Here is a 12157-nt window from a genome sequence, read left to right as displayed (position 1 = left end):
GTGCGCAAATGCATTGGCAAGAGGAAGTATATAGCAATTGTAGTTGAAGTTTTTGCCACTTTCTCTCACACTGTGTGTCTTTTTTGGGGGGTTTGGGGGGAAAACTTAATGGGGTGCAATCCCTGGGATAGTGTGAAATGCCACAATTAAATATTAAATTCAACTTTGTGTGTGTTGACATCGTGGGGAAAATTGAGTGTAGGTAATAAAAATTATATGTGCAACACAATATACGCGCTCCACGCTTAATTCATCACATAAAAGACACCGTCTTGTGGGTGAGTAATTCGCAGTGACTTTATGACTTCCCGGGAAAGCTTTTCCATCTAGGAAGATGTACTTTTCCTGCCTCGCGCAATCAATCGTGCCAGTATTTAACATTTTAATTTGAAAATCATGTGCAGTGGCTCATCGAAGGCGTCTCCATAAATGGAATCATCAATCTTCGTCGCTGCGAGGAGACACTGAGCGAAAAAATCGATTGCATTCTTCATGCACATAAATCGAAACTTGACAACGTTATTACTTATCGGCGTCAACCCAGAAATGCGACCAATCTATGGCTCAGCGGAGGAATTCATAAACACAATTAATCATTTCCGGTCCATGCATTGCATTCAATAGAGAAACTTGTCACGTTTTTCACACTCATTCACGCCCTAGAAACACAGTTGGGACAGGAAAAGTGCTATATTTGAGAGAATAACTCACTCCCAAAATGTGTAGAATATATAAAGGGTTGACTGAAGAAGTAAGATGATAAATTCACATCTTTCACATAGTTTTTTCTTCTTCTACTCACTGGCAAGCATTTAAACATCTTTAAGTAAGTTTCTCTCAGTGCAGATATGCGGAATTATTCCCGGGGATGATAATATTAAGACGAGGCACATCTTTCTCGGAATCCCTTATCTCATCCAACTTTCCACTCTCGTCCGACTGGATGGAGAACTCCTGAGGCAATTTTGATGGGTAATAGAGCGTTTCTAGGGATGAAAATTAATTTGACCCCCCTCAGAGTACCGAAGGAGGCCGTGAAGGGGAATTAGCTGTTTAGAAGGTGCTTATTTCTCTATCACAAAAAAATCTATATGTATTCTCCACCCCACTTAATGCCGGCGGAGGAAAATTGTGCTACAATAATTGCCCCCTTTTCCACCAAGTGTACAGCGAGCCCATGGGAAGTGAGAGAAGTGAACTATGGCAACGAAACCTGAAGTGACCTCTTATATCGTATGCTAAATTCAAAATGAAATTATGGAACACTTATCTCGAAATTACATTCTTTGCGAGATGCGAGCTTGTTTTAATATCGCGCTCCACGGCGTCCCACCCCCGCCAGCCATCTCCAGAGCCACCCTCTCTGGAGGATGGAGTTTCTGCACGACATGTGTGGGGTTGGGCAGAAAAAAAAACTGCGTCAATCCTCACCAGATGCCATGAACGTGTTGTGCCAAGATCACATTCTCTTTCTCTCAATTTCATCAGCATTTCTTGCTCCGCTTCCTGGAGATGGTTTTTCTGCCACCACCGGTAAATTGTTACAGATACACTCCCTGTCTTTTTGGGGGCATGTCTATTCTCACAGTGATGGAAGCATCAAATGCATATACGGCAAATTTATTTTCTCGTTAATGAAAAGTGCGAAATGAAGCTCTTTCCCTGGCTATGTCATTTTTGAAAGAGAAAGCAAACGTGCTATTATTTTTGCCCCAGCGTTTTGTCTCTAAAAACATCCATTTTACACCATAGCTTCTTAGCATTCTCGCAGCTTTTTACGTGGTGTAAGTGTAAAATCCTCGAGGCTTTGGGTCAAGTAGCAACATCTCCTATAACGCATACTTTATAACTAAAGAAATTTTCTCTTTGCTCTTTATTACCATATTCAGGTCTTTTTCACAACTCTCATCTCACACCTTCTGTTTTACTCTATGCTATATATATATAGTGTGCAGACTTGTCTGCAGAAGTAAATGTTGTGTGCCTCGGAACAAATAAGATGGAGAGAGCGCCAAACCACATCTCTATACCTATTTTATTGTTTACATTTGCCCAAGGCCGCAGGTCTTTTTCTTTTTCTGCAAAATTCTTCCATCTCCATTGATGGCATTATGATATGAAAGGAAATCGTCGGAGAATCGGAAATATATTTCCTTATAAGAGGGAAATTTTCTTAAGATCATGTAATTCATAAAACATGTGTGAATGCGGATTACATATTCGATTAATCCAAATATCATGTGAACAAGAGAAAGTTTAATACACAATTTTCTCAATTATAACACAAAAAGTGACTTTCAAGGCCATTATTAAGTGAATACGAAGTGTGTTTTGTGAAAGCACAGATGCGTTTTATTAAAATATCGTAGTTAAAACTTGGATTTTCCACGGAAATTCAATTAATTTAAAATTTTGATATTGCTGCAACCGCTCAAAAGCTCCTACAAGTGAGGAGTGTGCAGAGGAGATGAAATTAAAACTTTCCCCTCTAATAGAAATGCCACCTCGCCATATGTCAGTGGCATAATTGTGGGGAGTGTGTCACATTTCTGAAGGAGGACTTTTACTTCTTGGGTGCAAATCGATAAGCTCTGTGTCACGAAGTCTAACGGGGAGATGTGCCCTGAATTTACATTGCATCCTTAACAACTTTGCTGGTATATGACTTAAAAGGAAGACTTACCAGTGGGGAAATGGAAAAATCAATTTCCGCACAGAGAAATCAATTAATTTTCACGACGTAAAGAAAGCGCCGGGACATGGTGTCTATTGATTTAAATGAATATTTTCTCTCTCACACTGAAACGTCATGTCAATTGCGGTATTTTCATTGGCATAGCAGAAGCGAATTTGCATATATAGAGAATGACATAAAAGAAGTTGCAATTGAAATTATTGATAGCTGGAAATCGCTTTTAAAAGAGACAGATTTCCCATCCTTAAGTAGCACTTCTTGGCAAGGGAACTGAGAAATTGATTGAAAATGCACCTCAAACCATTTCGCCTTTGAATTTCAATACTACTTTCATACACCGCGTATTGTACAAAAATCTCACTGCAATATCTCATCTCTTTGCGAACGTGAATGGCAAAGCAATTTCTCAATAAGGCACCCACGAGGAAAAGACGGTAATATTCACGCAAGATAGTATAAGATCAATAGAAATAATATTTTCTGTTTAGTTGAGAGTTTCCACATCAGACGCAAAAGTATCAGTCTCTTTTCCATTCTGCGGGGAATCCTTTTACCTGCGAACAGGGTTTTCTCTTATGCCATGGGAATGTGCCTTTGAGCAGCAAAAGCGACAGGACGTAATAAATTATTTTGAATGGAGGCGTAATTCGTCATGTTCAGAGAAACTAATTAAATTGGGACATACAATTGAACAAAAAAAAGAGCGTAACACAAATATGGGTGGATGGAAACGTGATGTAATTTGGGAAACATTAAAAATAAATTTCATGAACGATTATTAATGATGATTCTTTCAACATGAGACAGGAATTCTTTCATCACCGCACTTCGCACAGGGTCTCTTTGGCAATTTACACGCCATACAAATGCAGGCGGTGCGAGAGAACACCTGACTAATATATACACATCAATGTCAGGTAGTCAGCAATCTCTCCCTTTGGAGGCCATGAGGGATGATTTTGCATTGAGTGATGAGGAGATTTCTTGCACGTCGCCCCCGTTGAAGGTCCGCGAGGAGCAAATTGAAAGACACCCTCATGAAATACCCACGAGTACACATTGAAAATCCCATTTCAGGGGTGAATCATCTGTCCAGGGCAAAAATGTAATCTCATTCTGAAATTGCGTGATGCTTTATTCAGCAAATGACACCGTTTTTTGCAGTCGTGAACTTGAAAATGCATCATTTCTGTGGAGTTTTTGCGAGCGTAGCTCCTTAGCGCTAAATTGAATCCTGCACATGACACATGGAGTCCGCAAATTATTAGCGGAAAACCCCTCAACTCCTCAAATGAAACAGACTTTTCTCAGCTGAGCCTCCATTCAGTGTTACGTATAAATTAATAAAACAAGTGGAGCACACGGAGGAGAAGCTCAGTGAGTGGGAAAGCTTTTGGGTGGCATGGAAACTCCGTGAGATCTAAATAAATACCGTTAACGGGAACATGATAAATGGATCTGTTTTACTTTTTTTGTCTGTTTGCCGGGTGAATATGGGCAAAGTGGAGAATAGCGAGTTCCATGTGGGGCTGGTGAGAGGGCGTCGTCACTGGCAATATACACAATAACATAAACACCCCAAACACCTCTGGATGTTCTCATCTTCATTCAGAGCCCCCGCGCCCCAGAAGAGCTGCCACAAAGCGTCTCATGCAGTAATTAATTTCCATCTTTTTCTATACGTTCACTTGCCATTGTTAACCACTCTCTATTCACCGCCCCGAGGCTGTCTAAGACAACCTCCGACCATCCAGCAGAAGAGCTCTCACGAGGCGGAGAAATGAGCATTTTTAACAAATAGCAACTCCGCGTGGTTCCACTTGGACACCGCCAATTTATTAGCACGAGAAATGATCTCAAATAAATTGTAATTGCCACCCTTTATTTCCCCGCCCCGAAGATCGCGCGCCTGCCGTGATGGATCCGGGACAAGGACTACTGCTCAAGGACTCTCTAGTCTTCGCAGTTACCGAATAGTTGGAGTTAATTTCAGTAAACTATGCAAATGAGAAAATATGTTTCTTAAGCTCGACTGGGTGCAGTTCTCACGTGAAAATTAACGTCTGCAAAATTAAATTCTGTACATAATTTTGACTCATTTTATATTCTCTCCCGTCTTAATTACTGGTGAATGTGCCTGGAGGGCAGTGTGTGCCTTCATTTGGCGTCGAGTGACCCCCCTAATGGACACCAACTGAGTCCGGTAATCAGGAAAATGTGTTGCCAGTGTGGAGACCCCAGCATAAAGCCCAGTTCTTGTGCTTCCGGCTGAATGTACACTCTCATTCACCCAGGGATGATAATAATAAATAAAGACACAAAGAGCACTGCGAAGGGGCAAGAAGATGGCCAAATCGCGCCATAGTTATGTTAAATAGTGACGCGGGGTACCAGAGAGTCATCCCAATTTAATGTTATTAAATTCATTAATTAGTGTACGGACAAAGTGAAATTAATTAGGAAAGTTTCACGGGAGACAGAAACGGCACATTTCAATGAACCGCATCGCTTGAAAATTAATGCCACTCCCGCACACAAAAATGGTGTACGTGTGAAACCGTAATTTGATGTTACATTTTGCAAACTCTTCTCACTACATCATTACATGAGTGTATTTAGTCGCAATTCACTATCATGCGATGATGGGCTGGGATGTGCTTTTTCAACCATACCACCAACTCAGCGTCCATACCGTCATATCTGTGGTCCATAGTGGAAATTGAAAGTTTGCAAAGTGCGATGAAGACACAACAATGCACCAGAGGGTTAATTTAAATTTTCACCCACTTGGTCATTAAGTTTATAACAATCAACTCTCGCTGTGGCCAGGCCGGGGCCGTAAAACTTGGCTCGTGGTGACCGGCTCTGCAGATGACACCCCATTCTCCGGTCACCACCTGGCATTGGGTGGGAAACTTTTCAAAAATGAGGACAGAGAATTTCAGTCAAGTGCAGCCAACCAGATAGCTGTTAGTTGAAACAACAGGCGTCCATGTGGAGAATGGACCAAAAAGAACTTTAATGAAAATTACATCAAACCTCACTCACGCTAACCAGATCCCGAGAGCGGAATGTCCTGGCCATGAGTAAACACCGCACCCTTGACATTGAAAGCTTTCTGCAGTTCTTAAAATATATAGACAAAAAATGCCAAGGTTTTGCGACTGGGGCTGTACTAAATTAATTAAACTTGATAAAGTTTCAACTCTTGCGAGACTTTGGAATATCAGAAATGTTGTGCAATTCGATCTGGTAAATTTTATCCATGAATAAAACCCTTAAGACACAAAGTTGGTCGGTTGCCGGTGGTATCCTACAAATCATTTTTACATCCTTATCACAGGACAGAGGATTCCCTCGAGGGCTATCTAAATTTGAATCATGTCCGAACGTTACGTGAGCGCGATAGGCGACGGTCCATTGATTTATGAAGTGTGAATTGTCATTAATTGGTCCGATTTCGCCCCCGACTATAGATATGTACAAGCCATCGCTCCATTAGGCATCTGACATGGCAGCATTATTAATTCATGGTGTTCCAGGTTCGCACGCAAAGCAAATAAATTTCCCTAATAAATTCCTTTTCCAAAATCACTGAAATCACCCATTTTACACAAATCGAATGTAATTTCGATGTGTTCGCATGACTTCAAGTCTACCATTTTCACCCTATTTTTTGCTGCCAGCTTCTCTCACCGTGTCTAGTTAAATACATGAACATTCAATTTATGTCTACAAAGTACTTGGATGATTTGAGGTGAGGTAGTTCCAAAGATATTCCCACCTTCCGTCGCCTCCGTTCGGTATTCATGGGATGTTTCGATCTCGTTTCACAAGCTTCCAACCTCACTCATATTCAGTGAATCGGAATTTGAGAATTGGGAAAAATGTAAAATGCTAATTTCAATGTCCCTGGAGCTTCAATTACTTTCTTACAGCTCCCACTGTCTTGGGGTGCACGTAAACCCTGATGTATTGATTTCGCATTCCATAAGAGAGAAACAATCACACGACATAGTAAATAAATCTACCCGACAGACAGAAAGCACGCCTTTATGGCAATTTCTGTGTAATTACTGACATTTTTCTTATGCCAGAGGGTATTTAAAAATTACCCCCTCGCCTAGCTTTCAGCTACCTTTTTGCCATGTCTTGAGACAAGTGATTGATTGTCTCGATGACTTGGCAAATTAATTACAATTGATTCACATCACATTACGCCTGAAAGTCACACAAAATGCGTGGTAGTTGCCTAATATTGTAGTGCAAAGCACAATATTCGATCCCTCTTAGGCGCTCAATTATGGGCTTTCGCGCTTGGAATGTCAAAGAAGAGTGGACTTCTAATTTTATCGAAGACATCACATTAATTTCTGAATACTCTACATGGTATTGTAATAGATAGGGATTCGAATATTCGCTGTTTAAGTGAAGCGTTACAGGCGATTTTCTGCCCAATTACACTGTGAAAACTTTGAATCTCATTAAAATTAAAATTATTGAACTAAAATAATTCAATAAACGGATGAGCTCATGAATATTCAAAGTTCCTCTCACAATATTACCTAATCAGGTGTGTGTGTGAAGTTTAAATTTGTGTTCAACTGTCAGAATTGGTGGCCTTTTTGCCCATCTCTCACACTGTGAAACTCATATATCGATAATGGGTGATATTGTCAGGAAGTTGTACACTTGTTGCTTGACTCCGTGAGTCAGGTTACATGAAATATTCAAATACACGATACACTATGGGTGAAAGGAGTCATTCTTCGCGAGACACTTTATCATGCAAGCCACCGCCCACTTTGGATATGGTGTGATAAAAAATTATCAGTGACTGCTGCCAACATTTTCGAACAATACCATCGCTCGCATGGAATCACGGCCGACGCCGTGAATGGGGGAAATAAATTGGCTCTCCTTTCGGGGGTTACACGAAAAAGGTATGTGAGCATAAATTTAAAATACAATTTTGTCGGCTGAATGAATATATGAGCGAGCCTAAAAATCGCACATATGATATATTTGCGAGATTCGAAGGAAATTACAGATAAAATGTGGTTTCAGGATTTTCACAGAATTATACTTTCAACCTTCAAGTGTGCGCATATGTATATTTTATGAAATATCTTCCGGATAAAGCGTTAAGCTCGCCTCTCTGTAAGCGACAGTTTGACGTCATTTGAGAGAGAAAAGTGTCGTCAAAGGACACTAATAGAGTTCCCTATTGTGCTTGAAATATTCATACATAGCATACCTATTTGTGAGACTTTCTACTCTCAACATTCTTATTACTTATTTAAAAATATGTTGTGTCCAATTTCTGTCATTCTAACTCACTTCTCATGGGACATTCTCCACTATATCGGGGAGAAAGTTTCAGCAAACTCAATTTTTTTGACGTCAAAGCGCAGCAAAGTTGTTTTTCCCGAGCTATGAGCTTTCAGAGAAATTGTTGTGCTCACCCAGAGAGAAATAAAGATGATACTGAAAGTGTACATGCGAAAAGGATGGGAAATGGCTACGGCCCAAATGGTGAAAGCCAGAAAACATTTTCCAAAGGGGTTTCTCGGGTGGTCTTTTCTTCGTGAAACTCAACCCACCGAAAAAAACACTCCTCGCCCCAGCCATAAGAGGAAAGTAGAGGATGAACCTCTCTGGGATAGTTGAATCCGTAGGGTATTCATAAACAGACAATAATTGGCCTGGGAATTTTGCAATTACTCCACAACAGCACGGGTTCGTGCAAAAGTGTTACAACAATTACTCCGTGTGAATTACAATAATTAGTACTTGCACTCCATCCTGGTATTAATAAAGCAATTTAATGGGCGGAGAGTCGTTGTAAAAAGCTCTTCGGACATTTATTTCTAAATAAAAAAAAATTCTTCCCAAGTCCCGAAAAAAATAGAGTGAACAATTTAAAATATGTTGCAGAATTGAGAGACTTCTCGAGCTTCCAATTTCAAATGAACTTCACCATGTAATCTATCTGTAGAGCCTTTTCAGCTCTGTTTTCGCGCCTCCAGACTGAAATGGTGAAAATTTCGTAAAAACGAGACACAATGGCAAGTGTCAGTCTCAATTCTTGGCAGAGAATAGCAACATTCCAATGTATAAATCAAGTGTGTAAACAGTTCGCGACAATTTATTTGCTCCGGGAAATTTATCATCATCATTTCTAACTCTCGGTGGGTTGAGGCGGAGCGGCGGCACTCAAAGACTCACCCACGCAGTGCCATTACGGGTGATATGTGACTGTGGTTTTGACATCATTTAAATCAAAATTCAAAACACATGAAAGGCCTGCCGGGGAAAAAATGATCGTGCGATGATAACATGGTATAAAAAGCATACAATTTTCTCTGTCCATCCATAATTTTTTTTTTCACCCTCCTCCGGTACCTTTTTCCCATGTCCTTATCCTTCATCATCCGGGCAGGAATATATACATTGTATTTGTCTTCAGGAAACTAAATGCAAAGAGGGCGGTCTTTCTCGCGTCACAGCATTATTCATCGATGTAGTTGAGAGGCAAACAGGAGCTGCTCGTGGAGTATTTGCACTGCCAAATGTAACATTCATGGCTTTACTTTTCAAGTATGATTTTGTTTATTTATACCATGAGACATTCTGAAAGCTTCCACAACCCAAAAATTCAGCATTTACATGTGGAAACCTATGATTTAAATACGAGCCACTTACTCCATACTCTGCCGCGTGCTCACGAGCACAAATATGTGGGAAAACATTGCCATTAGCAGAGTGTAGATGGTACGGCATCGTAGATGGAATGACGATAAAACGATATTGTTTCGGGAGTCCAACCCAACCCATTGACACTGACGCCCCAGCCAGAATTTTATCCATCCACTCACGGAGCGTTTTATGCGGTGAGCCTCAGGCATTCTGTATATTGTTGCACGAGTGGGTTATGTTTTTTCACTACACACCGTGCGCCTCAACATCGCAATTTGCAGCAATTTTTAAAGCACACACAAGTAAATTTCCGTAAGCGTTCACTTTGCGAAGAATTCCTGCGAGAATTTTACCCAAAAGAGGAGGTGTATTTATTTTAATACCGCATGGAATGAGAATGAATTCTGCCTGTCTTCGCACACAATCCAAGATATACGATGTGTGAACAATCTAGATCCCCTACTTTGCCGCAAGTGAGCAATAACTTACCCCCAGGTTGACTTGCATTACAGTTATGTCTGAGGTTAAGTTCTAGCTAAGGTGATGGAGGGAGGCACAGAGTAAGAGATTAATACTGGATATTTTCGGAATTAGATCGTGGGTGTGAGACGTGCTTGTCTTTCCTCTAGGCTGGGAATTTCGTTGGCTACTTTGTATGATAATCCAGCGAGATATTTTTTAGAGCCTTTCAATGATCCTTAGGAATTCCTAGAATACTCCTTACACTCACATCCATTAGCTCACAAATACAAAGCTCTATATTGGCTGGTAAATTGTAATTTTACAAGGTCCTTTTTCAAGAAGTTTCGAAAACTTTTACATCATCTCTCGCAGAAAAATAACGAATAATCACCCCAACTTTTACCTGAGCAAAGTATTCTTTATGGCGGTGAAGGATGAGCTGGTAATTTTGTTGAGTGGACATTTTGGCGAAAGCAAAGAGCAGAAAGCAAAAGAGAAAGTCAAAGAACACGAAATTACAAATATTTTTAATTTGGTGACAATCTTAAACAGTTGAATGTTGCAATTTCTCCAGGAAGACACACTCATTCTTATAAATTGAAAAATCTTGAAGAGAGTACATGGGATGTCTCGAGAATACTTTGGGAAGTTATCGAAAAGTTGCCAATTTAAAGTTGTGTGATGCAAGTTGAGAAACAATTTTCTCCCCTTTTTCGCCATTTCTGGGAATTTGCTGTGGCATGCGATGCGAAAAGTGCGGAAAGGGAAAAACCTGAGAGGAGGATTAAATTGAAATTTCTCCGTCTTAAATATCACACCTCCATGAGGTTGTTTGTGCCGGGATGTTTTGCCAGCGTTTGTGTGCTGAATTAAAAGGAAAACTCATGTGGATTTAGTGACAATCTAAACGCGGATTAGAAGGTGGATTGATGGCAATATAAGTAGATGCCTTCGCCATCTTTCATGCGTTATTAAATTTTTATTGCTCGCGCCTCACCCCACAAGCGTTGCTAGCTTTATTCCCTGGGTGCTTTGCTCGAGTGTCTCGTCTTTGTTCTCAAACTGTTAAATCTCTCTTATACGGAATGTCTCAGCATAAATATACATTCCTCCATTTTTTCTCCTACGGCTGACGGAAGAGCGCAATGGAGAAAAGTATAGCATTTTCATCTCATTGCCTCCTCATTGACACCATTGAAGATAGGCGATGAAAGAATGCAGAGAGTGTTGAAGCATATAGCAGAAAATAAGTACATCAGTAATTTGATTATCAGGAAATATCTTCTTATTGTCCCACGAGAGAGAGAGAGAGAGAGAGGGAGCGCGCTTGAGTCACGATTTCACCATGAATCTCTTCTGTAATTCCAGGTGAGGTGGAACGACTACTGAAGGAGTACCGCCAAAACCAAGAGCTCGTGGGACGAATTGGGAGCCACTACTACCAAATTATCTATCCGGTTCAGCTTCGCCACCATGAGAAGATGGGCATCTCGACGCGAGAAGTGGGCGCCTCAAAGGTACGAAATCGTTTACGAAAACGTGATAGTGTAAATACGGTATGTTCATTTCTTTCTCTCATAAGCATCCCATACAGTGTCTTTTGTTGTGACATGAAACATCATCGTGCTCATCAACATTTTTTTTTTACGTTAACTCTCTGTGATTTATATGTGTATATTGAAGTGTGGCTGAGATTAGTGTTATACCAAATGGCATTCACGGTTGATACCTACAAGTGCATATATCCGTTTTGACATAGCGTGTGAGGAAAAAGCGTTTGTTTGATCCGCTCGCAAAAAGCAGGGGTGTAGAATGGCACATTTTAACGCTCTATAAATTTTTAATTGTCCACCATATGCTTTTGCAATGAGAATTGTGAGTATTTAATATCCCTGAGTGTTTCATGTAGGCTATTTTTTCTGCTGTACCTTTTTCTGCTTAAACCACTTTCAGTTTGGGGTGGAGAAAAAGGGCTCTCGAGCCATAAATTGTGTTTGGGAGAAATAATATGGAATTAGGGGTACGAAAACAATTAGTGTTTGCTTCTTTCCTGGCCACTATTTCTGTTTGTGCTTCACTTCCTAGCACACTAACAACGTACACGTTTTTTTCGGTCAATTGCAGTTCCCACAGCGAGGTGGTACCGGAAGTGGAAGCGGCGGTAGTGGCTATGACGGCACATACCAAGGGGGCCGTGGAAGATCAAGGGTGAGTTTCTGCCCAAAGCATTAGAGTTTTTGCAGTGTCCAGAGCTTAAAATATCACTTTATGTTTCTTCCAAGTTTTCAGACACAAAATTGT

At 40.5% G+C, this 12157-nt stretch overlaps 1 protein-coding gene across 9 annotated transcripts in view; it reads left to right on the top strand.

The window, feature by feature from the left end:
* The window catches only part of LOC132259713 (disintegrin and metalloproteinase domain-containing protein unc-71), a 168618-nt gene that overhangs the window by 95456 nt on the left and 61005 nt on the right, over positions 1-12157 (top strand). For 8 of the 9 annotated variants that reach the window (XM_059757447.1, XM_059757450.1, XM_059757446.1 and 5 more), the window contains 2 exons: positions 11225-11412; positions 11981-12064. In XM_059757447.1, coding sequence (XP_059613430.1) covers positions 11225-11412; positions 11981-12064 — 272 coding nt within the window. The remainder of the gene's footprint in view (positions 1-11224; positions 11413-11980; positions 12065-12157) is intronic. The other variant, XM_059757451.1, reaches the window with a different exon arrangement.

This window comes from Phlebotomus argentipes, unplaced genomic scaffold, assembly GCF_947086385.1.
Source record: "Phlebotomus argentipes unplaced genomic scaffold, Phlebotomus argentipes genome assembly scaffold_18, whole genome shotgun sequence".
NCBI lineage: Eukaryota > Metazoa > Arthropoda > Insecta > Diptera > Psychodidae > Phlebotomus > Phlebotomus argentipes.
The sequence above is the reverse complement of the archived record's forward strand: the minus strand, read 5'-3'. Positions and strand labels throughout refer to the sequence as shown.